At 47.9% G+C, this 20,110-nt stretch overlaps 7 protein-coding genes across 7 annotated transcripts; 4 read left to right on the forward strand and 3 right to left on the reverse strand.

Moving 5' to 3' along the window:
• Window positions 1–622: 622 nt before the first annotated feature.
• HD556DRAFT_1309025 (uncharacterized protein) lies at window positions 623–1,667 on the forward strand (the record flags this gene model as incomplete). Its single annotated transcript, XM_041300224.1, has 9 exons — window positions 623–640; window positions 764–829; window positions 1,100–1,106; window positions 1,160–1,182; window positions 1,243–1,276; window positions 1,328–1,404; window positions 1,461–1,511; window positions 1,567–1,584; window positions 1,614–1,667. 9 exons carry the CDS (start codon window positions 623–625, stop codon window positions 1,665–1,667), a joined length of 348 nt encoding a protein of 115 aa, XP_041159296.1.
• A 287-nt stretch (window positions 1,668–1,954) lies between these two features.
• HD556DRAFT_536222 (uncharacterized protein) lies at window positions 1,955–2,929 on the forward strand. The gene is made up of 2 exons (XM_041310893.1): window positions 1,955–2,059; window positions 2,107–2,929. Exon 2 carries the CDS (start codon window positions 2,162–2,164, stop codon window positions 2,678–2,680), a length of 519 nt encoding a protein of 172 aa, XP_041159297.1. The 5' UTR covers window positions 1,955–2,059; window positions 2,107–2,161; the 3' UTR covers window positions 2,681–2,929.
• Window positions 2,930–3,540: 611 nt separating this feature from the next.
• On the reverse strand, window positions 3,541–5,549 carry HD556DRAFT_1238834 (cytochrome P450; the record flags this gene model as incomplete). The annotated part of the gene is made up of 11 exons (XM_041297998.1): window positions 3,541–3,754; window positions 3,800–3,922; window positions 3,979–4,060; window positions 4,117–4,203; window positions 4,257–4,359; window positions 4,406–4,528; window positions 4,578–4,827; window positions 4,882–5,010; window positions 5,060–5,196; window positions 5,251–5,347; window positions 5,401–5,549. 11 exons carry the CDS (start codon window positions 5,547–5,549, stop codon window positions 3,541–3,543), a joined length of 1,494 nt encoding a protein of 497 aa, XP_041159298.1.
• A 1,548-nt stretch (window positions 5,550–7,097) lies between these two features.
• Window positions 7,098–9,130, reverse strand: HD556DRAFT_1309028 (cytochrome P450; the record flags this gene model as incomplete). The annotated part of the gene is made up of 11 exons (XM_041300225.1): window positions 7,098–7,311; window positions 7,368–7,496; window positions 7,553–7,634; window positions 7,691–7,777; window positions 7,837–7,942; window positions 7,989–8,138; window positions 8,163–8,412; window positions 8,465–8,590; window positions 8,641–8,777; window positions 8,832–8,928; window positions 8,982–9,130. The coding sequence occupies 11 exons, from the start codon at window positions 9,128–9,130 to the stop codon at window positions 7,098–7,100; spliced, it is 1,527 nt and encodes a 508-aa protein (XP_041159299.1).
• Window positions 9,131–9,798: 668 nt separating this feature from the next.
• HD556DRAFT_1527769 (cytochrome P450) lies at window positions 9,799–12,054 on the reverse strand. The gene is made up of 12 exons (XM_041309360.1): window positions 12,033–12,054; window positions 11,792–11,986; window positions 11,642–11,738; window positions 11,451–11,587; window positions 11,273–11,398; window positions 10,971–11,220; window positions 10,796–10,918; window positions 10,646–10,748; window positions 10,500–10,586; window positions 10,362–10,443; window positions 10,183–10,305; window positions 9,799–10,126 (listed from the first exon to the last, which is right to left on the reverse strand). The coding sequence occupies exons 2-12, from the start codon at window positions 11,938–11,940 to the stop codon at window positions 9,913–9,915; spliced, it is 1,491 nt and encodes a 496-aa protein (XP_041159300.1). The 5' UTR covers window positions 11,941–11,986; window positions 12,033–12,054; the 3' UTR covers window positions 9,799–9,912.
• A 1,642-nt stretch (window positions 12,055–13,696) lies between these two features.
• HD556DRAFT_1377513 (uncharacterized protein) lies at window positions 13,697–17,011 on the forward strand. The gene is made up of 6 exons (XM_041303126.1): window positions 13,697–14,491; window positions 14,544–14,639; window positions 14,691–14,888; window positions 14,943–15,078; window positions 15,131–15,208; window positions 15,266–17,011. Exons 1-6 carry the CDS (start codon window positions 13,985–13,987, stop codon window positions 16,756–16,758), a joined length of 2,508 nt encoding a protein of 835 aa, XP_041159301.1. The 5' UTR covers window positions 13,697–13,984; the 3' UTR covers window positions 16,759–17,011.
• Window positions 17,012–17,826: 815 nt separating this feature from the next.
• HD556DRAFT_536401 (uncharacterized protein) lies at window positions 17,827–19,852 on the forward strand. Its single transcript, XM_041310894.1, has 4 exons — window positions 17,827–17,835; window positions 17,895–18,229; window positions 18,283–18,420; window positions 18,481–19,852. Exons 2-4 carry the CDS (start codon window positions 18,194–18,196, stop codon window positions 19,603–19,605), a joined length of 1,299 nt encoding a protein of 432 aa, XP_041159302.1. The 5' UTR covers window positions 17,827–17,835; window positions 17,895–18,193; the 3' UTR covers window positions 19,606–19,852.
• Window positions 19,853–20,110: the final 258 nt, after the last annotated feature.

Genomic DNA, 20,110 nt, shown 5'->3' on the forward strand with positions numbered 1-20,110 from the left:
ACAGGAACCTGATGTGACCACCCTGGTGATAAGTTAGTGGTGGACGCGCATGTTCCAATACATTTTGACTCCACCTGAAGATTAAGGTAGATCTTCATGTCGTTCTCGACAACCATTGGATTGCTCGTCGAGTCGTACCACAGGCCGAAATTAGGTTTGCAAAACAAGTAATGGAGGTCGACCAGTGGGTCAAAAATAGAACTTTGTACTCCGAACTTATATATAAGTAGCTACGCCTAGTTACTGCCTACTACTAGGAGATTTTAGGAATAACGAGATTCGGCGGATGGGCGCTGCAGCGCGCCGCTAGCTATCCGCAGTTACTTATCTCATCAGACAAGGCAGCTTTTCACTTTGCCTACACACTGCGTGTTGTCCAAAAATTCCGACGGCTTAGAGATGGCTGAGAATCTGGGGGTGCCTAAGGTTTCAGCCACGTCGAAGCCATCAAATATCAGTCAACTTCTACGATGTCGGAAATTTGACCCTTTAAATTACCACTGGTGTCAACAATGGCTCGAACTTAGAGCCACTCTCACCTGCGTACTATCTACGTTTTAGCTACATCCACCTGGACTCAGTTGTACATGACCTGCAGCTAACATATATATACGAATTATGAATGAAGCTGTGCCGCACGGTAAGTGTTCAGATCAAGGTGCACGGAGTTTAAATTTACCTTGTTCTTGACGCTCGACAACTGTTGGGGATGACTGCTATATCATATTTCAAGTCCACACCTGTTCTCACTTATCATGGTTAGAATGATGTGGTATCTGACTGGGTACCCGACTACACCGACGAGGGTGCTCTCCAACGAAGACTAGCAGTAAGACCTACCCACTTCGAGAATATAAAAGCCTGCTTGCTGAGACTCTAACTACAGAACTCGAGCTATTCAATCCACACTTAATCTCAACTACTTGTCACCCCGACCCTTCGTCAGTAATTTGACTTTCCAGTCGTGAGTGTCCGTGAACTTGCTTTGCACAAGAATTTCACCCAACATTTCGCAGCAACGACCTCGGCAAGGAGGTCACGATCATGCTCGCCTAGAGTCCCAACCTGGACAGTCTCTATGAGCACTTCTTTCTGATAGTTTGGAGGTAAGTGTGTATACTTCTGTTAGGGATTATTTAAAACCTTGCAATTGTTTCAGGGTCAGCAAATTCGGGAAGTCGGGTGGGTGTTCCTATTCTCTTGCTGCCAAGTTGCCGACTTACATATGAGCCCTCTTTCCAGGTCCATACTGGGCTACCGAAACTCACACAGCCCAGTAAGTAATGACAAGATCAATAGTCTTGAAAGTCGCTTATATATTGTATAGGCTTGCCGCTTGCTTGCTTCAGAGCCCAGGTCGAGAGTGGGAAGGCCATCAGTGCTGCGACCTCCATCAATATCAATGTGAGCAACTCTCATCTACTCTGAAATTGCTAGCACCAACGCGAGCCATAATGCAGAACAGCAAGAAAACAACCTTGACAAAAGCCAACAACGTCTATCATTTCTCTGTAAGTCTGGCTTCCGTTGATTTTTATCTTGACCCCCAATGAATACCTCGTGTAGCCTCTCCCTCGCCAGTGCGTGCGTGCATACAACTATGTCGCATATAGTCAGGCTACCAGAGGTGTAGCGAGCGGGTGGCATCGGCATTGTATTTCCTATAGCTACCATGTATTCGCAATTTAAATGGAATATTAATGCATATTCATAATATTTAAAATCATTATTAAATAAAGTGTACATCATATGTGGTTTATTATATATATACGTATGGTGTCGTTTTGGACCCATAGTAGCAGCCGGCTCGAACTTGATGGCCAAACGATGTCTTCGAGGTGATTGAAATCCGGAAAATCAACCGTCTGGAAGCCGGTTCATACCATAGGTCCAGAAACGGCTAAAACTTGACCCTGGGGTCACATTCCAGCCAGGTATCTACCGTCGGAAATTTTTGACAACACGCAGTGTACATCAATTTCTCGCACTGGGTGTCTATTATATGACAGTTTTATTTCACTGCCAGTTCCCGATCAAACTATTACGCCGATTCGTCGAGGTAAGCAAGCCGGTATTGTCATATCATATCTAAGATTATCACCTGAGATGCAGTGCCGAAGAGTGGACTTTGCGATACTTGGCATCGCACAAGCGCGGTCCAATGCTGTCACATCTGCAGCCGCTCGTCGACAAGATGATTCCCATCTATTTTGACGATCCTGCCCTCGGCTCCGGTGATCTAAACCGCGTCTCACAGATGTTTATTTCCGACAAAGCGTGGAAGAATCAACATGGGCAAGACTTGGGGTTCGTCACTCGTACGCGTGATTCAATCCAGTGGCTATCGAATCTCCCATACATCGCTCTTCTCCTCGACCTCAATGTGGAACCAAAGCTTAGCGTTACATTCCTGGAAAATGAGCCAAATCTTGTTGAAACGGACCGATGTCTGAGATCTGAGGGTCTACGCTTCTGGAATAAGCACAACTACATTTCCATTCTTGAGCCAACATCCCCAAGTTGCGAGCGGGCTGCACAGGTTTGTCTCTCGACAGGAGGAAGTACCATCCCAAACCACTCTCGAAGCCCTCGTCAAATTTGGAAGTACTGCCAGACTACGCAACTTGCAGTGGGAAGCGCAAGATGCATGACAATTCGAATCATGACTGTACGATCGTAAAGCGATGTAGGGCGATGATTGCGCGCATGTTCCTGCGTATGATGGCGATGTCAGATTCCTTGAATTGTGGAGCGATGACAGTTTCGAATTCCGCACCGATTGCTATATTGACCATGAAGCAGGGAAAATTGTCCATAATCCAGGAACAACAACCACATCGACCAAGCCAGCAACGAACTACGTATTGTGCCATTAGCCACGATATCAATGAGAAAGCCGAAACACGACTCGCTGAGTAATAATTAAGCGAGAGATGTCACATAGCTTAAGGTGCTTCAGAGGTGCCTCGATGTGATGGTAAAAAAATATAGCTGATGGGGCTGTCAGCCACGTTAAAGACTACCGTGACCGGAACCATGAGACTGGGAAGCACACAATGAAACCCGTGTCAACTTTGAGAGTAAAGTTAAGTTGTTTGCTCTTCGTTTTGACTAGCTAAAAAAAGAAAGCGCATGGGTGGTGGTGGAATAATTGAATGGTAAAAGGATAGCACTTTACATGCATGGCAGCACCAAGGGGAGCCAGTTCATGATTACAATCGTGCCTGTCCTGACGATTCGAGAGGCTTGGACTAGGAATGGGAATGAGACTTCTCATTGGGTCAAAACACTAAGGAGGATATTCGACGAAGAATCAAAGGAGAACGTGTATGAGGCATGTAACAAAGAGTGATTGCGTATGTAAAGAAAAGGATGAGTACGTACAAGAGTGACGTTGATAGTCATACTACCTTGACACCTGTTTGAAGATATACAAAGTTAGGTGTAACGAGTTTGAGTCGGATAGACAACGAAAAAAAACACCAAGACGCAAGACGAACTCCTTTGCACAAAAATTCAAGTTTCTAGGATAAACGCCTCTTATTTGCCCGGTGCGCAGAGTTTCCTGATCACGTTCTCGTCGATCCTCTTCATAAAACATATCTCAAACGGAGCAGCATGTATGTTTGCAGTATCGGAGAATGCAAGCGTGTCAATCTTCGCGGCAGGATTCTCAGAAAGGCGGAAAGCCCACAGAATGAGAGCCGTGGTGATGAAGACCGACCGATTCGCAACATGTTGACCAGGACACACTCTGTAAGGCATAAGAAATGGTCGAGAGATAAACAATACCACTCACCGGCGGCCAAAGCCAAAAGTAAAAAATCGGAGATCACTGCGCACACGACCTGCATCGTCAATCCAACGCTGGGGATTAAACCTGTGTGGTTCCGGGAAGATTTCAGGGTCGTTTGCGATAGCCCTGAAGCACGAGCGTCAGATCCAAAGGTGAGAGGACGAAAATGATTGCCTACTGACCAATGGTTCCCAATCACAGTCGCACCTGCCGGAATGAGGTAGTTGTTCCAAACGATGTCCTTACTCGCGCGATGCGGAAAGCCTGTAGTGCAAGGTGGTCGATCATTATCACGTCATCACAGCTCAAAGAAGACGTACCTCCAAGACTGACAGGTCTCCACCTGAGACTCTCGAGCATGAACGCGGTAACCTGGGGCAGCATTTCCTGATCATCAAACATTGGCACTAATCAGGTGCTGTCTCAGTCAGTAGACGAACAACGAAACGGGATAACCTACGCCGCGTACGCCCCACGACGTGATCGAGTTCCTCTTGTACGCGAGCCTGCGCATCTGTATGAGTGGCAGCAGCCATCATCATAATTGTGATTGCAGACGCGGTCTACAACAGTTGTCGAGCGAAGACGCGATGCAATGTAAGAGCTCACCGTATCAGAACCGGCCCCAAACATCGCTCCTGCAATGTATGCCAGGTCCTTGTCTTCGAGCTGGTACTGTTTCTGGTGCTCTAACATGAACCTCGCAAAGGATGGCCTTGCAGTCCCCTCACGCTTCACAGTGGTGAACGAGCATATCTATCATCACAAGAAAACCACAGACCATTTGTCTTCGCACCGCGTCCAACTGCACATTATAGAGAGCAATTTCTTCTTTGTGCCATGCCTTCAGCTGACTCAAGTAGCCTGGGACGAAACGCAGGATTGGATACGCATCCACAAGATATGCTCCCGGCTTCATAGCTTGACCAAAACGCGCAAGAACCATATTGACGGCAACAACTTCAGGATCTGTATATGAGGTCGGAGTAATTTTTCCATAGGTGAAGGACATGACCACCGAAGCTGAATAACTAAAATGCTCGGATTACCACCTGTACCGCGGGAGTAAGAGCAAGTGTTCGCACCGCATGGCATGACCTTGGTGGTTCTTTGGATCATTTAAGATATCCAGAACCAAATTCTTCGCATGCCTGGTCTGGATGGGCTCGTAGGTCTCCGCAACCTTGGGTTGCAAGCCTGCATGCAAGACCCTGCTTTACATTCAGTCTCGCTGATCGCACCTGGTAGAGACAAGATGTGTACCTGCGCACCCGGCGCAATCTTTCACCAGGGCCCTCAAGGAGCGGTCCCAACCCGCCAGTCAATGTCTCATGCACTGCAATAGAACGCGGACGGTCAGCAACATTTGCTCCCTCTTTTTCCATGATATCCACCGCAGCCTGTGACGTGATCTACTTCATGTCTGGCTAGACAATGTGTTGTTTTATGCTGACCTGATGACGTCCTATAACTACGAAAATCCTATGGCCTTGTTTGAGCGAGAACACAGGTCCGTATTGCTCTGTCCATCTCGCGAATTGAAACGGGGCACTGCGTGAGGGGTTAGATAGAGATCATGTCGGTGTCCCTTGACAATGACTTACTATGACTTTGGCATCGTATTTCCTAATAGCCAACGTCCAGGCGGTCCAGGCGGTAAGGGCAACCGTCTTGCAGCCTGGTATCGTTGTTTCACTATCCAGACGCTGGCTAAGATAATGATAAGGGTGCATGCGGCAATGATAATCGCCATTAAAACGGTCCGGTTTGCTTATCGTTACAATTGAGACACTCCGCTACTTTGCAATGCGTCAAGTACTCCAGAACACAAAGGTGGTGACTTACTGTGATGAGCGACGAGTACGGTGAGATTAGAGCGCATGATTACACTGCCTTCAATACTTATACGCATGGCACGGACCGAACACCTGCATTAATGAAACGTGTGCGAATCATATATTGCAGTCTTCCTATAGTATAGGCCAAGAACTTGATGACCACCCTGGCAAGACGTTAGTAGTCCTTGGACGCACGAGTGCGAAGACATTTCGACACCTGAAGAACAAGGTAAATCTTCATGTCGTTCTCGATGACCCGTTGACCATTACATAATAGGTTCACAAAACAGGTCGACTCAGTGGAAGTAATAAAGTAGGTCGCCATTCTAAAAATAGACATTTGTACTCCGAATTTATAACAACCTAATTACTAGCCTAATCTGCAAAACCGGTGTTGTGTTACCTGAGGCCTGAGGCATCAGGTGAAGCTACGCAACAACATGCTAGAAACCTAATCTACGCATTGACTAAGCTATGGAGAGGACCGAGTGTACAGGCCCTTGGTGTGTAGCTCCTGCTCTAGAACCCCTCACTCCATGCACTCCCCAAACTTCGCGGAGGATCGTAGAAGAAAAGTTGTTGAAGGGCTGAAGGACATGCGTGTTCTGGAAGATCAGGTTGTCCGAATCGAATTCACCTTTGAAGTGCCGAGTAAGAATTCAGCGAGATATGTCACATAGCTTACGGTGCCTCAAAGTGAAGGGAAAAATTAGAGTTGATGGGACTGTCAGCCGCGTTAAAGGCTACCGTGACCGGAACCATGAGACTGGGAAGGACACAATGAAACCCGTGTCAACTGTGAGAGCGATGTCAAGTTGTCTGCTCTTCGTTTTGGCCAGCTAGAAAAAGAAAGCGCATGGGTGGTGGCAGAATAATTGAATGGTAAAAGGATACCACTTCAATACTATACTTCGTTTTGTCCGGGGACTGTCTGTAAACAGTTCACGATCAGCCACGCAACTTTTTTTTTTTTAAAAAAATACATTTTTGTGTCCATTTGGGGTATATCTACCATATGTCGGACGTTTCAAATCTAGTCTAAAGGGCACCTGCGCCCTGCGTCTGAGTTCAGGCTGCGAATGTTTTTGTTGGTCTGCTGTAACAGGTATTTGGCCACCGGAGTGGCACAAATACAGGAGACTGATGAAGGAGCGGTAAAGTGGGGTTGAGGAATGGTTGGTGTGTGCTTTGGGTCGCGTTGTGGTCCTATGGCGTCCTGCTAAGCCTGTATTGTTCCCGTCTCGTCTTCAGCCACGCAACTTGGAGAATATCGCAGTGTATTAAGAGATACTTGATGTGTGATAACACCAAAGGGAGCCAGTTCATCATTACAATCGTGCCTGTTTAAAGATATACAAAGTTAGGTGTTACGATGAGTTTAAGTCAGACTGACAACGAAAAGACTACAAAACACAAGACGAACTCCTTTGCACGACGATTCAAGTTTCTAGAATAAACGCCTCTTATTTGTCCGGTGCGCATAGTTCCCTGATCACGCTCTCATCGATCCTCTTCTCAAAACATATCTCAAACGGAGCAGCATGTATGATGAAAGTGTCCGAGAATGCAAGCGTGTCAATCTTCGCGGCAGGATTCTCAGAAAGGCGGAAGGCCCACAGAATAAGAGCCGTGTTGACGAAGACCGACCGATTCGCAAGATGTTGACCGGGACACACTCTGACATTTTCAAGTAAGGCATAACAAATGGTCGAGAGATGAACGATGCCACTCACCGACGGCCAAAGCCAAAAGCGAAAGCGAAAAACCGGAGATCATCGCGCACACGACCTGCATCGTCGATCCAACGCTGGGGATTAAACGTCTGTGGTTCTGGAAAGGCTTCAGGATCGTTTGCGATAGCCCTGAAGCACGAGCGTCAGACTTAAAAGTGAGAGGACGATAATGATTGCCTACTGACCAATGGTTCCCAATAACAGTCGCACCTGCCGGAATGAGGTAGTTGTTCCAAACAATGTCCTTACTCGTGCGATGCGCAGACCCTGTGGTGCAAGGTGGTCGTTCATTATCGCATCATCACAGCTCAAATAAGATGTACCTCCAAGATTGACAGGTCTCCACCTGAGACTCTCGAGCATGAACGCGGTAACCTGCGGCAGCATTTCCTGATCAACAAACATCGGCACTAATCAGGAGCTATCTCAGTCAGTAGACAAACAAAGAAAATGCATAACGTAAACATACACCGCGTAGTACGCCCCACGACGTTATCGAGTTCCTCTTGTACGCGAGCCTGCGCATCTGTATGAGTGGCAGCAGCCATCATCATAATTGTGATTGCAGACGCGGTCTACAACAGTTGTCGAGCGAAGATGCGATGCAATGTAAGAACTTACCGTAGCAGAACCGGCCCCAAATATCACACCTGCAAGGTATCCCAGTTCCTTATCTTCGAGCTGGTACTGTGTCTGGTGCTCTAATATGAACCTCGCAAATGATGGACTTGTGGCAGTTCCCTCACGCTTTGCAGTGGTGAGCGAGCATATCTATCATCACAAGAAATCACGAACCATCTGTCTTCGCACTGCATCTAACTGCCCGTCATAGAAAGCAAGTTCTTCTTTGTGCCATGCCTTCAGCTCGCTCAGGTAGCCTGGGACGAAACGCAGGATTGGATACGCATCCACAAGATACGCTCCCGGCTTCATAGCTTGACCAAAACGCGCAGAAAACATATTGATGGAAACAACTTCAGGATCTGTATATGAAGTCGGAGTAATTTTTCCATAGGCGAAGGACATGATCACGGAAGCTGAATAACTAAAATCCTCGGATTAACACCGGTACTGCGAGTATGAGCTGGTGTTCGTACCGCATGGCATGTCTCTGGTGGTTCTTCGGATCATTTAAGATATCTAGAACCAGATTCTTCGCATGCCTGGTCTGCATGGGCTCATAAGTCTCCGCAACCTTGGGTTGCAAGTTTGCATGCAAGACTCTGCTTTACATTTAGTCACTGATCAAACCTAGTAGAGACAGGATGTGTACCTGCGCATCCGGCGCCATCTCTCATTACTGTCCTCAAGGTGCATTCTCAACCCGCCAGACAACGTCTCTTGTACTGCAATAGAACGTGGGCGGTCGGCAACATTTGCTCCCTGTTTTTCCATGATATCTATCGCAGCCTATAACGAGGCTCACTTCATGCCTGGCTAAACGATGAATTGCTTTATACTTACCTGATGACGCCCTATAATCACGAAAATCCTACGATCTTGTTTGAGCGAGAACACAGGTCCGTATTGCTCAGTCCATCTCGCGAATTGAAACGGGGCACTGCGTGAGGGGTTAGATAGAGATCATGTTAGTGTCCCTTGACAATGACTTACTGTGACTCTGGCATCGCATTTCCTAATAGCCAACGTCCAGGCGGTCCAGGTGGTAATGGCAACCGTCTTGCGGCCTGATATCGTTGTTTCACTATCCAGACGCTGGCTATGATAATGATAAGGGTGCATGCGGCAATGATAATCGCCATTGAAAAGGTCCAGCTTGCCGATAGTCACGATTCAGACACCCCGCTAACTTTGCAACACGTCAAATACTCCAGAACACAAAGGTGGTGACGTACTGTGATGAGCGACGGGTACGGTGAGATTAGAGTGCACGATTACGCTGATTTATACTCGTACAAACACGGATTGAACGCCTGGCAGCGGCGTGCGCGGATAAATCGGACCTGTGCGAGTCACGTATTGCGGTCTTCCTATAGTATAGGAACCGAATGTGACCACCCTGGTGACAAGTCAGTGGTGGACGCACGTGTTCCAAGACATTTTGACTCCACCTGAAGATTAGAGTAGATCTTCATGTCGTTCTCGATAACCCGTTGGATTGTTCGTGCGACAGGACCGTCGACCGTTAATTAGGTTTACAAAATATTAAGTAATGGAGGCCGACTTCATCATTCTAAAAATAGAATTTTGCAATCCGAACTTATAAACTCTGCCTAGGAATAACGAGACTCGGCGGGTGAGCCCTGCAGCGCGCCGCTAGTTCATTGGGCCAAAACACTGAGGATATTCGACGGAGAATCAAAGGAGAACGTGTATGAGGCATGTAACAAAGAGTCATTGCATATGTAAAGAAAAGGATGAGTACATACGAAAGTGACGTCGATAGTCATATCTTGACACCTGTTTAAAGATATACAAAGTTAGGTGTAACGACGAGTTTGAGTCGGATAGACAACGAAAAAAACACCAAGACGCAAGACAAACTCCTTTGCACAAAAATTCAAGTTTCTAGAATAAACGCCTCTCATTTGGCCGGTGCGCATAGTTCCCTGATCACGTTCTCTTCGATCCTCTTCTCAAAACATATCTCAAACGGAGCAGCATGTATGTGTAAAGTGTCCGAGAATGCAAGCGTGTCAATCTTCGCGGCAGGATTCTCAGAAAGGCGGAAGGCCCACAGAGTAAGAGCCGTGTTGATGAAGACCGACCGATTCGCAAAATGTTGACCGGGACACACTCTGACATTTTCAAGTAAGGGATAAGAAATGGTCGAGAGATGAACGATGTCACTCACCGACGGCCAAAGCCATAAGTAAAAAACCGGAGATCATCGCGCACACGACCTGCATCGTCAATCCAACGCTGGGGATTAAACGTTTGTGGTTCTGGAAAGACTTCAGGGTCGTTTGCGATAGCCCTGAAGCACGAGCTTCAGATCCAAAGGTGAGAGGACGAAAATGATTGCCTACTGACCAATGGTTCCCAATCACAGTCGCACCTGCAGGAATGAGGTAGTTGTTCCAAATGACGTCCTTACTCGCGCGATGCGCAAGGCCTGTAGTGCAAGGTGGTTGTTCATTATCGCATCATCACAACTCAAATAAAACGTACCTCCAAGAGTGACAGGTCTCCACCTGAGACTCTCTAGTATGAACGCGGTAACCTGCGGCAGCATTTCGTGATCAGCAAACATCGGCACTAATCAGGAGCTGTCTCAGTCAGTAGACGAACAAAGACAATGCATAACGTAAACGTACGCCGCGTGCGCCCCACGACGTTATCGAGCTCCTCTTGTACGCGAGCCTGCGCATCTGTATGAGTGGCAGCAGCCATCATCATAATTGTGATTGCAGACGCGGTCTACAACAGTTGTCGAGTGAAGACGCAATGCAAATGTAAGAACTTACCGTATCATAACCAGCCGCAAATACCACACCTGCGCGGTATCCCAGTCCCTTATCTTCGAGCTGATACTGTTTCTGGTGCTCCAACAGGAACCTCGCAAAGGATGGACTTGCAGTCCCCTCACGCTTTACAGTGGTGAGCGAGCATATCTATCATCACAAGCGAATCATCACGAACCATCTGTCTTCGCACCGCGTCTAACTGCCCGTCATAGAAAGCAAGTTCTTCTTTGTGCCATGCCTTCAGCCCACTCAGGTAGCCTGGGACAAAACGCAGGATTGGATACGTATCCACAAGATATGCTCCTGGCTTTATAGCTTGACCAAGACGCGTAGAAAACCTATTGATGGAAACGACTTCAGGATCTGTATATGAAGTCGGAGTAATTTTTCCATAGGTGAAGGACATGATCACGGAAGCTGAATAACTGAAATCCTCGGATTAACACTGGCACCGCGAGTATGAGCTGGTGTTCGTACCGCATGGCATGTCTCTGGTGGTTCTTTGGATCATTTAAGATGTCTAGAACCAGATTCTTCGCATGCCTGGTCTGCATGGGCTCATAGGTCTCCGCAGCCTTAGGTTGCAAGTTTGGATGCAAGACCCTGCTTTACATTTAGTCTCACTGATAGCACCTAGTAGAGACAGGAAATGTACCTGCGCATCTGGCGCAATCTCTCATTACTGTCCTCAAGGGACACCCTGAACCCGCCAGACAACGTCTCTTGCACTCCAATAACACGTGGGCGGTCGGCAACATTTGCTCCCTCTTTTTCCATGATATCCACCGCAGCCTGTGACGTGATCCACTTCATGTCTGGCTAGACAATATATTGTTTTATGCTAACCTGATGACGTCCTATAACTACGAAAATCCTATGGCCTTGTTTGAGCGAGAACACGGGTCCGTATTGTTCTGTCCATCTCGCGAATTGAAACGGGGCACTGCGTGAGGGGTTAGATAGAGATCATGTTAGTGTCCCTTGACAATGACTTACTGTGACTCTGGCATCGCATTTCCTAATAGCCAACGTCCAGGCGGTCCAGGGGGTAATGGCAAACGTCTTGCGGCCTGATATCGTTGTTTCACTATCCAGACGCTGGCTATGATAATGATAAGGGTGCATGCGGCAATGATAATCGCCATTGAAACGGTCCGGCTTGCTTATCGTCACAATTGAGACACCCCGCTACTTTGCAACTCGTCAGCTACTCCAGAACACAAAGGTGGTGACTTACTGTGATGAGCGACGGGTACGGTGAGATTAGAGTGCATGATTACGCTGACTTATACTTATACAAACGTGCGGATAAATCGGATCTGTGCGAGGCACGTATTGCGGTCTTCCTATGGTATAGGAACCTGATGTGACCACCCTGGTGATAAGTTAGTGGTGGACGCGCGTGTTCCAAGACGTTTTGACTCCACCTGAAGATTAAGATAGATTTTCATGTCGTTCTCGATGACCCGTTGGATTGCCTGTGCTACAGGACCGTCGACCGTTAGATTTACAAAACATTGTAATAGAGGTTCGGTGGAAGCACAGGCATCATTCTAAAAACAGAACTTTGTACTCCGCACTGATAATTAGCTACGGCCTACGCCTCTGAGATGCAGTGCCGAAGAGTGGACTTTGCGATATTGGCATCGCACAAGCGCGGTCCAATGCCATCATCTGCATGCAGCTGCTCGTCGATGTACGAAACTAGAACGGAGTGAATCTCAGCGTAATGTCAGGACAACGCTGAGGTGAGACGGCGCGAACTGTAACGGCGCTACTGATATATGAACATGGCGAATCTGTGGCTGAGTGTCGAAGGTGAAATTTTGAAACTGTATAGTACGTAGCATATGGTCCAAAGAGATAACAAATGACACTGGTAGCATCATATGCTGCTATGGTGCAAGAAACGGATGTACGATTACGTACAAGAAGCGGACTGACGTCATACAGCCAACTGTTGACAAGATGATTCCCATCTATTTTGACGATCGTATCCTTGGCTCCGAAGATCTAAAACACGTCTCACAGATATTTATTTCCGACAAAGCGGGAAAGAATTACCATGGGCAAGACTCACTCGTACGCATGATTCAATCCAGTGGCTATCGAATCCCCTCTACATCGCTCTTCTCCTCGACCTCAATGTGGAACCAAAGCTCAACGTTACATTCCTGGAAAATGAACCAAATCTTGTTGAAACGGACCCATGTCTAAGGGTCTACGCTTCTGGAATAAGCACAACTACATTTCCATTCTTGAGCCAACATCCCCAAGTTTCGAGCGGGCTGCACAGGTTTGTCTCTCGGCAGAAGGAAGTGCCATCCCAAACCACTCTCGAAGCCCTCGTCAAATTTGGAAGTACTGCCAGACTACGCAACTTGCAGTGGGAAGCACAAGATGCATGATAATTCAATACAACTCGAATCATGACTGTACGATTGTAAAGCGATGTAGGGCGATTGCGCGCATGTTTGTTTCTGTGTATGACAGCGATGTCAGATTCTTTGAATTGTGGGGCGATAACAGTTTCGAATTACGCACCGATTGCTATATGATGCACAATGGGATGACTATACTTTGACTATAGTTCGTGCTCATGAGGCCGCCAATAATGTTTTGAAGATTAATTCGTACTCGTGAAATGCCGGGTGGAACCTGGGCCTGAAACCTTGCTTGTGATATTCATTGTAGCAGCGTGATCTAGTAATTGCCTTGTTGCAATATTAGCGACGAGCGTGTTTCGTTCGGATTGGCACTTTGTTGATGTGAGTCAAGCATTGCTGAAGCAGCTAATAAAAAGTTGGTCTGGACTCTGCGCGCCGCAACTCGTGAGCACGTGAGTGACTGAGAGTAACTTTAAATTATGTAATAGTCAACAAATTTACTTCATGCTAGTAACATCCTACGTATCATGATCTCTAGACTCTGAGAGACAATGCCGATTCATTGTATAGCACCATTCTCACTTTTCCAAGTCGGTAACATGATATACTCCCTTTGTCTAACACTCCCTTTCACGCTGAATCACGGTCTTACACCTTTGTTTTTGAAGCAGTGATAACCTGTTTGCGTGTTTTGACGATGACGATGGGCAGCCACAGCAGTGACTGCTTGGTCTTTCATAAGCACCAGTTTTTTCATTCAGCAGACAGAACCACTCATTTTCCATATCACTAGTCTCACAGTATGGTCAGAAGATCGGCTCGTGTCCAACGCGCTACCTCAAACGTAGATACTGCGTCATACACCTCATCACGAACAACCCCTCCCTCGGATGATAAGGATGAGGGATACCAGCCTGCCATCAAATCTACATCAGTACCACCCACCACAGACGCAGATTCATACTACTCTTATGATCCTTCTGATACCACAACGCCAGCTCTCATTTCATATAGTGGCATGTGTGACAACGTATACTCCACTCTTCCTGACCAACCGCACGAGCTCTTACCTGGTGGCATAGGCTTATCTACTCAGCGCTTACCATCGACCATTTTCCCACCGCTTTTGCAGCCCACACTTCAGGAATTTATTTCGCTACCTAAGAAGAATGCTGACAGAGGATGTTCTGCTGCCTCAAAGGGCAAGGGGAAAGCTTCGACAGAAGACAGATTCTATTCTGGTCAACATCCAACTGATCTTGGCCCGTTGGACGATGAGGATCTATATTATCCATTACCCGATTTTTCTGTGAGTCATGGCGCTCCATCTACTTGTCAGCATGTTACGACTCAGCTTCCAGTCAACCGACGAATGGGTTGCACATACTCGGCCCATCCTACAGGATTATGCCAACAGGCAAATTCCTCTGCCACTCGGTCAGAGGGTCAGTGTATCGGTAAGTTCTTTCTGCTCATGTCACAGAAACACTCCATTGACGATTTCATAGCTTAACGAGCCTTCTCAATTTATCCAGGGGGCCCTGCAATTGCTTGCCAATCGCGACCACCCCAAAAATCCTTCTATTGATCCATCTCGCCAACTCGGTCCTCAGCTGATCGAGAACTTCACGGATGTGCACAGATGGGCGACGGAGTACTTCCGCGCGCGTTTTGGGATGTCAACTGTGGGAAGCGATATACCTGTGGTAAGAGCCACTTTAAAGAATACCCAGAGCTCTCGATATGATCTGCCCCTCCAGCTTTTGACCATCATCACGAACACTATCTATGAAGCTCACACCCAACTTATTGATAGTATCGCAGATGCAGCAATTGAAAACATGCATGGTCGTGGAGCGTCTAGTCTGGATATTGAGGACTTTGCGTTCGGATACGGTCGGGTGGCTCGATCAGCGTTCTAAATTTATACCTGACTTCTTTTCATCAGACTTCGAGATGAGCCAACAATTGCCTTTTGCTGTGGAAGCCAGCTCTCGTATTCACGACACCCTTGAGCAACACCGGCGTAAGTCATCTCTGAGATACTGGTTGTAGGATGGTGATTTATGACTTTCCGTTGCAGCTCGGTCACCACTGAACCTTCCTGTGAACCTTCCTACGACGACAAGATTCGGCAGACAAATCAAAGTTCCCAAACAAGCGCAAGCAGCGGCACTAGCTGAAAGTGAGAAACAGACCAAAGCTCGCCAGCGCAAGAAAGAACAGGCGAAGAAAGAGGAAGCGAAGAAAGATCAGAATTCGACAACTTCGAGCCATGAAACGTACAAGGCTGTCTCTGAAGTTACACAGAAGAGTGCAACAACCCCTAACCCTTCTGTAGCGGGTGTGATGGTGTGCACACGCTCTGCCAGTATTTATCATACGCCTAACAATGGGAGTTTGTATCATACACCTCTCCGTGGGATTGATAGGATCTTGCGCAAGGTGGAGGCGAATACAGTCGTGCTTACAGGCGTCAAGTGTCCCACGTGCGGGAGAGTGATGCCTTCTCGCATGCCTGTGACTCCCACCCATTCAGCATCTCGGTCCACAGCTAACTCAAATATCTCAGTTAATTGGAATTCGGAACAAACGATCACTGGTACTGCTGCTAGCTCGAATCTGAAACTGGCGCCCATTACCGTGCGACAACCCCCTTTGACTGTGCCTTGGTTCATCGAACTCCCACCCTCCGCTTCCCGTGCATCATCAAAACCCGACGCTACCGGACATGTGAATACTACTGCAACGCTGTCGGAGGCAACGACTGGCACCCAGAACTTGGCACAAGCACAAGCAGCCCCTGCTAGAGGCGGTCGTATCTATTTGCGTGCTAGGGGTGCGAGGGGGAATATAGGCGACGCACGAGGACGTGGTCAGGGTCGAGATGGGGACGCATCGGCTCCCATCACTATCGTTATACCCGCCCGCCCACGCCCTGTTACCCCTGCATCCACAGTAGCTCCACCTACGAGTGCGTCGACGGCAGCCATAGCCCCCACTGATGCTGTAAAGTGCGACCCTTCGCGCAGATCTACCAGAGGTGCCGGTACTACGTCTACGCACTCGGCGAACCCAGTCCCAACTACCGTAGCGTCCTCAGAAGCACGCGTCCCCACTAAAAGTGTGCGCCCTGGATCTATGAACACAACAGGCGGTGCTGATCACGAGGTTGCAGTCGCTGCTTTTGCACGTGCATACTACTCTCGATGTAATACGAAGCAGAACGTCGCTGCGGGAAGTAGTGTGAACGCCGCTAATAGCACTAAAAGCACTCCTCAGAACCGTACCTTCGGTCCATCTGGTGCATTCACTTTTGGCTCTAACTCTACTGGGGCACACTACCCTCGTTCCACCACAGGCACTGCTGCAAACGCTGCTGCCGGTCCCTCGCGTGGCAAGGCGATCGATTTTTCTGATCCCAAACTCTGGATAACGCGGGCGCGCGCTGCAGGTCGCTTGGCTGGCTTGTCTGACTTTGCAGCACAGTTGTCGGACAGCCTCACAACGAACGGCAATAGAGTTCAGACTACGGTGGCGTGGAACAAGAAGCGCAAACTGGACAATAGTGGATAGAGAACAGAAGTTTTTTTTTTCCTTCAGAGCTGAATCATCGTCGGTTTGAAATTGTTAGGGGAGCTTGCAGGTACTGTATGCCCTGATCATGATGCTCCTGTTCGACACATTGTCATTGGAAACTCTGGACATACACGATATACTTAGAACTCAGTTAGCGATGACCGATCATTGTTCGAACGTTTCGGCGATGAGCACTATGTACGTTGTTCCACCAATGATGATTAGATCATCTATCAAAGATTGATCGAAGACTTCAACTTGAAAAATTAAGGGTTTCAGACAGCAATTGAAAGAGTTCCCATTGGCATTGTCCAGGGCCACCATGAAGTCTTCGTGACAGTTGTCTATATTTTCTGAGACAAAGTTGAGATGAGGTAAGGCGGTCGGACAACTTGGTTTTAGTACCATAATGCTCCCCGAAATCGCCCGTAGGCTATGATTACTAGCGCTGAGCGCTGATCGATGATGCCGACATGTCAAAACATTGCCATACCGCCTCATTCTCGGTGACCCTGCATCAACCCAGTTCCGATGATCCAGGAACTTCGAGGGAGCATTGGCTCTCCATTCTCATCGGGCCTCTATTCAAATCATCCATTTTTAGTGGAACACCGACACGGAGCGTTCTGGTTTGAACTATTATGATGTACTATGGCTCCACAGGCGCAGTAAGTGGCACATCCATTATGATCATCTATCAGGTTTATATTTGTCGCGTCCAGGTTCCGTTGGACTGGAGATCCGGACAGGGTGAGCCTGAGGTTGCGACTCGAATGAACTATCTACCGTACAAGTGAAACATTTTTGCCCGCTACTAGGGACTGCAGTCACTGGGTGCATCCCTGTCGCGGGTGCATGACCCATATAAGTGCCTTAATTTGTAGTGCTTTTCTTCTCCCTGACAAGAACGTGGTCTTTATTCTACGCGCTCATAGTGGCGCCCGGGAGGGGCCTGTCGGGATCAAGTCGGGATTCTTCCGCAGCTGATGCGGGTCTTGTCCTTGACCCGAATCCCGGCACTATTACCAGACGAACGTGCTACGGACGCTAGTACATACTTGGGAAGGGTGGCATGTAAGTGAACCCTTCTAGCTTCAAAGCTTCAGTAGCGGGGCTCAAGTGCTCATTTCCAGGTAAAATCGAGCTCCGCGACGGCTATTCTTCAAAATAAGGAATTTTACTTCTGCGTCGGCAAACGTGCGTTAATGTAATTTAGTATTGGTACGGCGTTTAGTGGGTACTGGGCCCTGGTGCACCGATGCCACAGAGATCACTTGGCAGACTGCGATAACGTTCCAAATTGCTCATAAACGTGGATGCATAGTATGGGCAACCCCAGCGCTCCTTAATATTGCTCCCTCCCTACTATCATTATACCATCCACTTTCGTCAAAACGGCTGATACAAGCAGGAAACCCCACTTACTAGTAATATGAGCACTATCTTCAACGGTGATTCCCAAATGGAGGTGATTTATCTTATTCCTGCGGCGTTCATGCTCATACATACTTACTATGTTAGGTTATCACCGTGCTTGCCAACTGCGGGACTGACACCGACAAGGCTAGGCAAGCTCTTACGAGGTACATAGCACGAAAGCAGGAGAAAGGAAGGCCGACAGAACACATCTTGAAAAAATTGCGACAGCTGGAATTGAAAGTCGGTAGCCTTGATATTTTACCATCGCCGCCCACTGTTAACACAACTTCCTGCATGCAGTTCATCAATGACACCACTTTGCATACCGCTTTCCGAGATGCTAGAGCATCTACGTGTCTTCCACGATCACCAGATGTACCCCTGCCTGACTTTGTCCTCCGTGAAACGGCTGCGAGGACTCGCCGGGATAGTCGTCAGAGCCTGTCGGCGCAGCCAGATTTTGCAACTCCAAGTCCTAGTCCCTCCACCCCCCAAAGCTGGTTACAACCATCTTACTCGCCAGTTCAACATGTAGGCACATCCATAATAGAGGAAGATCGGATTCAACCCGAGGAGGCGTCGCACAATACTTACGAGACTTCGTTGAGGAGACCTTCACTACCACCCACCAATGCCCCAGGAAGATTGTCTGTACTATCACCGTATGCTTTTCAAACCGGCTCCGGTCGCTCTCGCTCCTCTACTCTCCCATCATCGCCGATGTCATCACCACTTACCCATTCTCAAAACAAACTCCGAATTTCATACAATTCTCCACCCCCGACGTCTCCCCTCCCCGATATTCCACTAGATGCAACTGACGACTATGATTCGCATATCCCGCGATTTCACTTACCGCCGCCAGCCAAACCTCGTCCCTTTTCGTCTAGCTCCAAGAGCTCTTCTAGTTCGCATTCTAGTTATCCAAATCCTCGTACACCCGAGATTGTTCAACCACTCCGCCCTGGATTCTCTTCACAGTCAGCTACGATCACCCGAGGCGACATCAGTTATCCACCACGGACAGAAAAAGATTTACCCCAGCAACCGCTCGTCGTTATGGAACACTACCCTTCGGAGACGGACATTCCTAGCATGTTTTTACCCAGTCGGGAAGGCTCTTTTGACGTATGCGACAACTCAGGGGGTGACTGTCCCGTCCCGTATCGCGATTCACCTATACTCCGCGAACGGCCTGCCAGCCATAACCACAATTTCAGTTTTCCGCTAGACAACGCTCTGCAGCTGTGCAATGCTTCTCTTGTTGTTCGCCGTGAGGTGACCCGGTGCCTCCAGCAAGACCAAGGGTACGAGCAATACAACTGGCCGACCGTCTTGCAGGAATGCGGTATAGCTGAAGATGACATTCCATTCCTTCTGAACGAGATGGCTCGGGAAGTGGAGTTCACGGTATCCAGGGCGTGAATCATACCTTTATATTTATTCTTATTTGTCGCATATTTATGGGTTGCCAACTTGCCAGCGTTCCGCTGAGCTGTTATCGTGTAATGTAATACTTTTGGAAGTTCGGTACTGGCGATATTAATGTTTGGGTGAGTTGCAGTTTGATTGTATGTTTAGTTGCAGTAAATATTAGTCCTAGGAGCGCTGGTCATATACTGTACAATAACATTACCCGATATTAGCCAACCTGAATTTCAAGACTTGGAGGCATAACAAGACAACATCTCGACTATGTAGTGAAACTAATCATCCTAAGGTAGCCCAAACTAGTCACTAGTACTTCAGAGGTAGTGCATAGTGCATATGGCACAAGGCCCTCAGATTCGACGAACTTGAACGTGAGCATGTGTAATTATTCTCGCTGGAGTTTCGCCGTCCAACATCTCGAGATAGATGCTCTTTACATATGTATTATAGTCCAAGACACCATTTCCCAAGCTCCTGAAGTCCGGGCTCCTTATTCGAC

The sequence above is a fragment of the Suillus plorans genome (genome assembly GCF_016647745.1).
Source record: "Suillus plorans strain S12 chromosome Unknown HD556scaffold_34, whole genome shotgun sequence".
Lineage (NCBI taxonomy): Eukaryota > Fungi > Basidiomycota > Agaricomycetes > Boletales > Suillaceae > Suillus > Suillus plorans.

What these genes read in the sequence shown, in the direction of transcription:
- HD556DRAFT_536401 (XM_041310894.1), top strand. Translation starts at nt 18,194, where the DNA reads ATGAGCACTATCTTCAACGGTGATTCCCAAATGGAG. An exon ending in ACGGTGATTCCCAAATGGAG is followed by an intron (nt 18,230 to 18,282) that starts GTGATTTATCTT and finishes TTACTATGTTAG; the next exon opens with GTTATCACCGTGCTTGCCAA. An exon ending in TGCGACAGCTGGAATTGAAA is followed by an intron (nt 18,421 to 18,480) that starts GTCGGTAGCCTT and finishes TCCTGCATGCAG; the next exon opens with TTCATCAATGACACCACTTT.
- HD556DRAFT_536222 (XM_041310893.1), top strand. Translation starts at nt 2,162, where the DNA reads ATGCTGTCACATCTGCAGCCGCTCGTCGACAAGATGATTCCCATCTAT.
- HD556DRAFT_1527769 (XM_041309360.1), bottom strand. Translation starts at nt 11,940, where the DNA reads ATGGCGATTATCATTGCCGCATGCACCCTTATCATTATCATAGCCAGC. An exon ending in TTGCGGCTGGTTATGATACG is followed by an intron (nt 10,749 to 10,795) that starts GTAAGTTCTTAC and finishes CAACTGTTGTAG; the next exon opens with ACCGCGTCTGCAATCACAAT. An exon ending in ACTGTGATTGGGAACCATTG is followed by an intron (nt 10,306 to 10,361) that starts GTCAGTAGGCAA and finishes CTCGTGCTTCAG; the next exon opens with GGCTATCGCAAACGACCCTG.
- HD556DRAFT_1377513 (XM_041303126.1), top strand. Translation starts at nt 13,985, where the DNA reads ATGGTCAGAAGATCGGCTCGTGTCCAACGCGCTACCTCAAACGTAGAT. An exon ending in ATCCATTACCCGATTTTTCT is followed by an intron (nt 14,492 to 14,543) that starts GTGAGTCATGGC and finishes CTCAGCTTCCAG; the next exon opens with TCAACCGACGAATGGGTTGC. An exon ending in GGACTTTGCGTTCGGATACG is followed by an intron (nt 15,079 to 15,130) that starts GTCGGGTGGCTC and finishes TCTTTTCATCAG; the next exon opens with ACTTCGAGATGAGCCAACAA.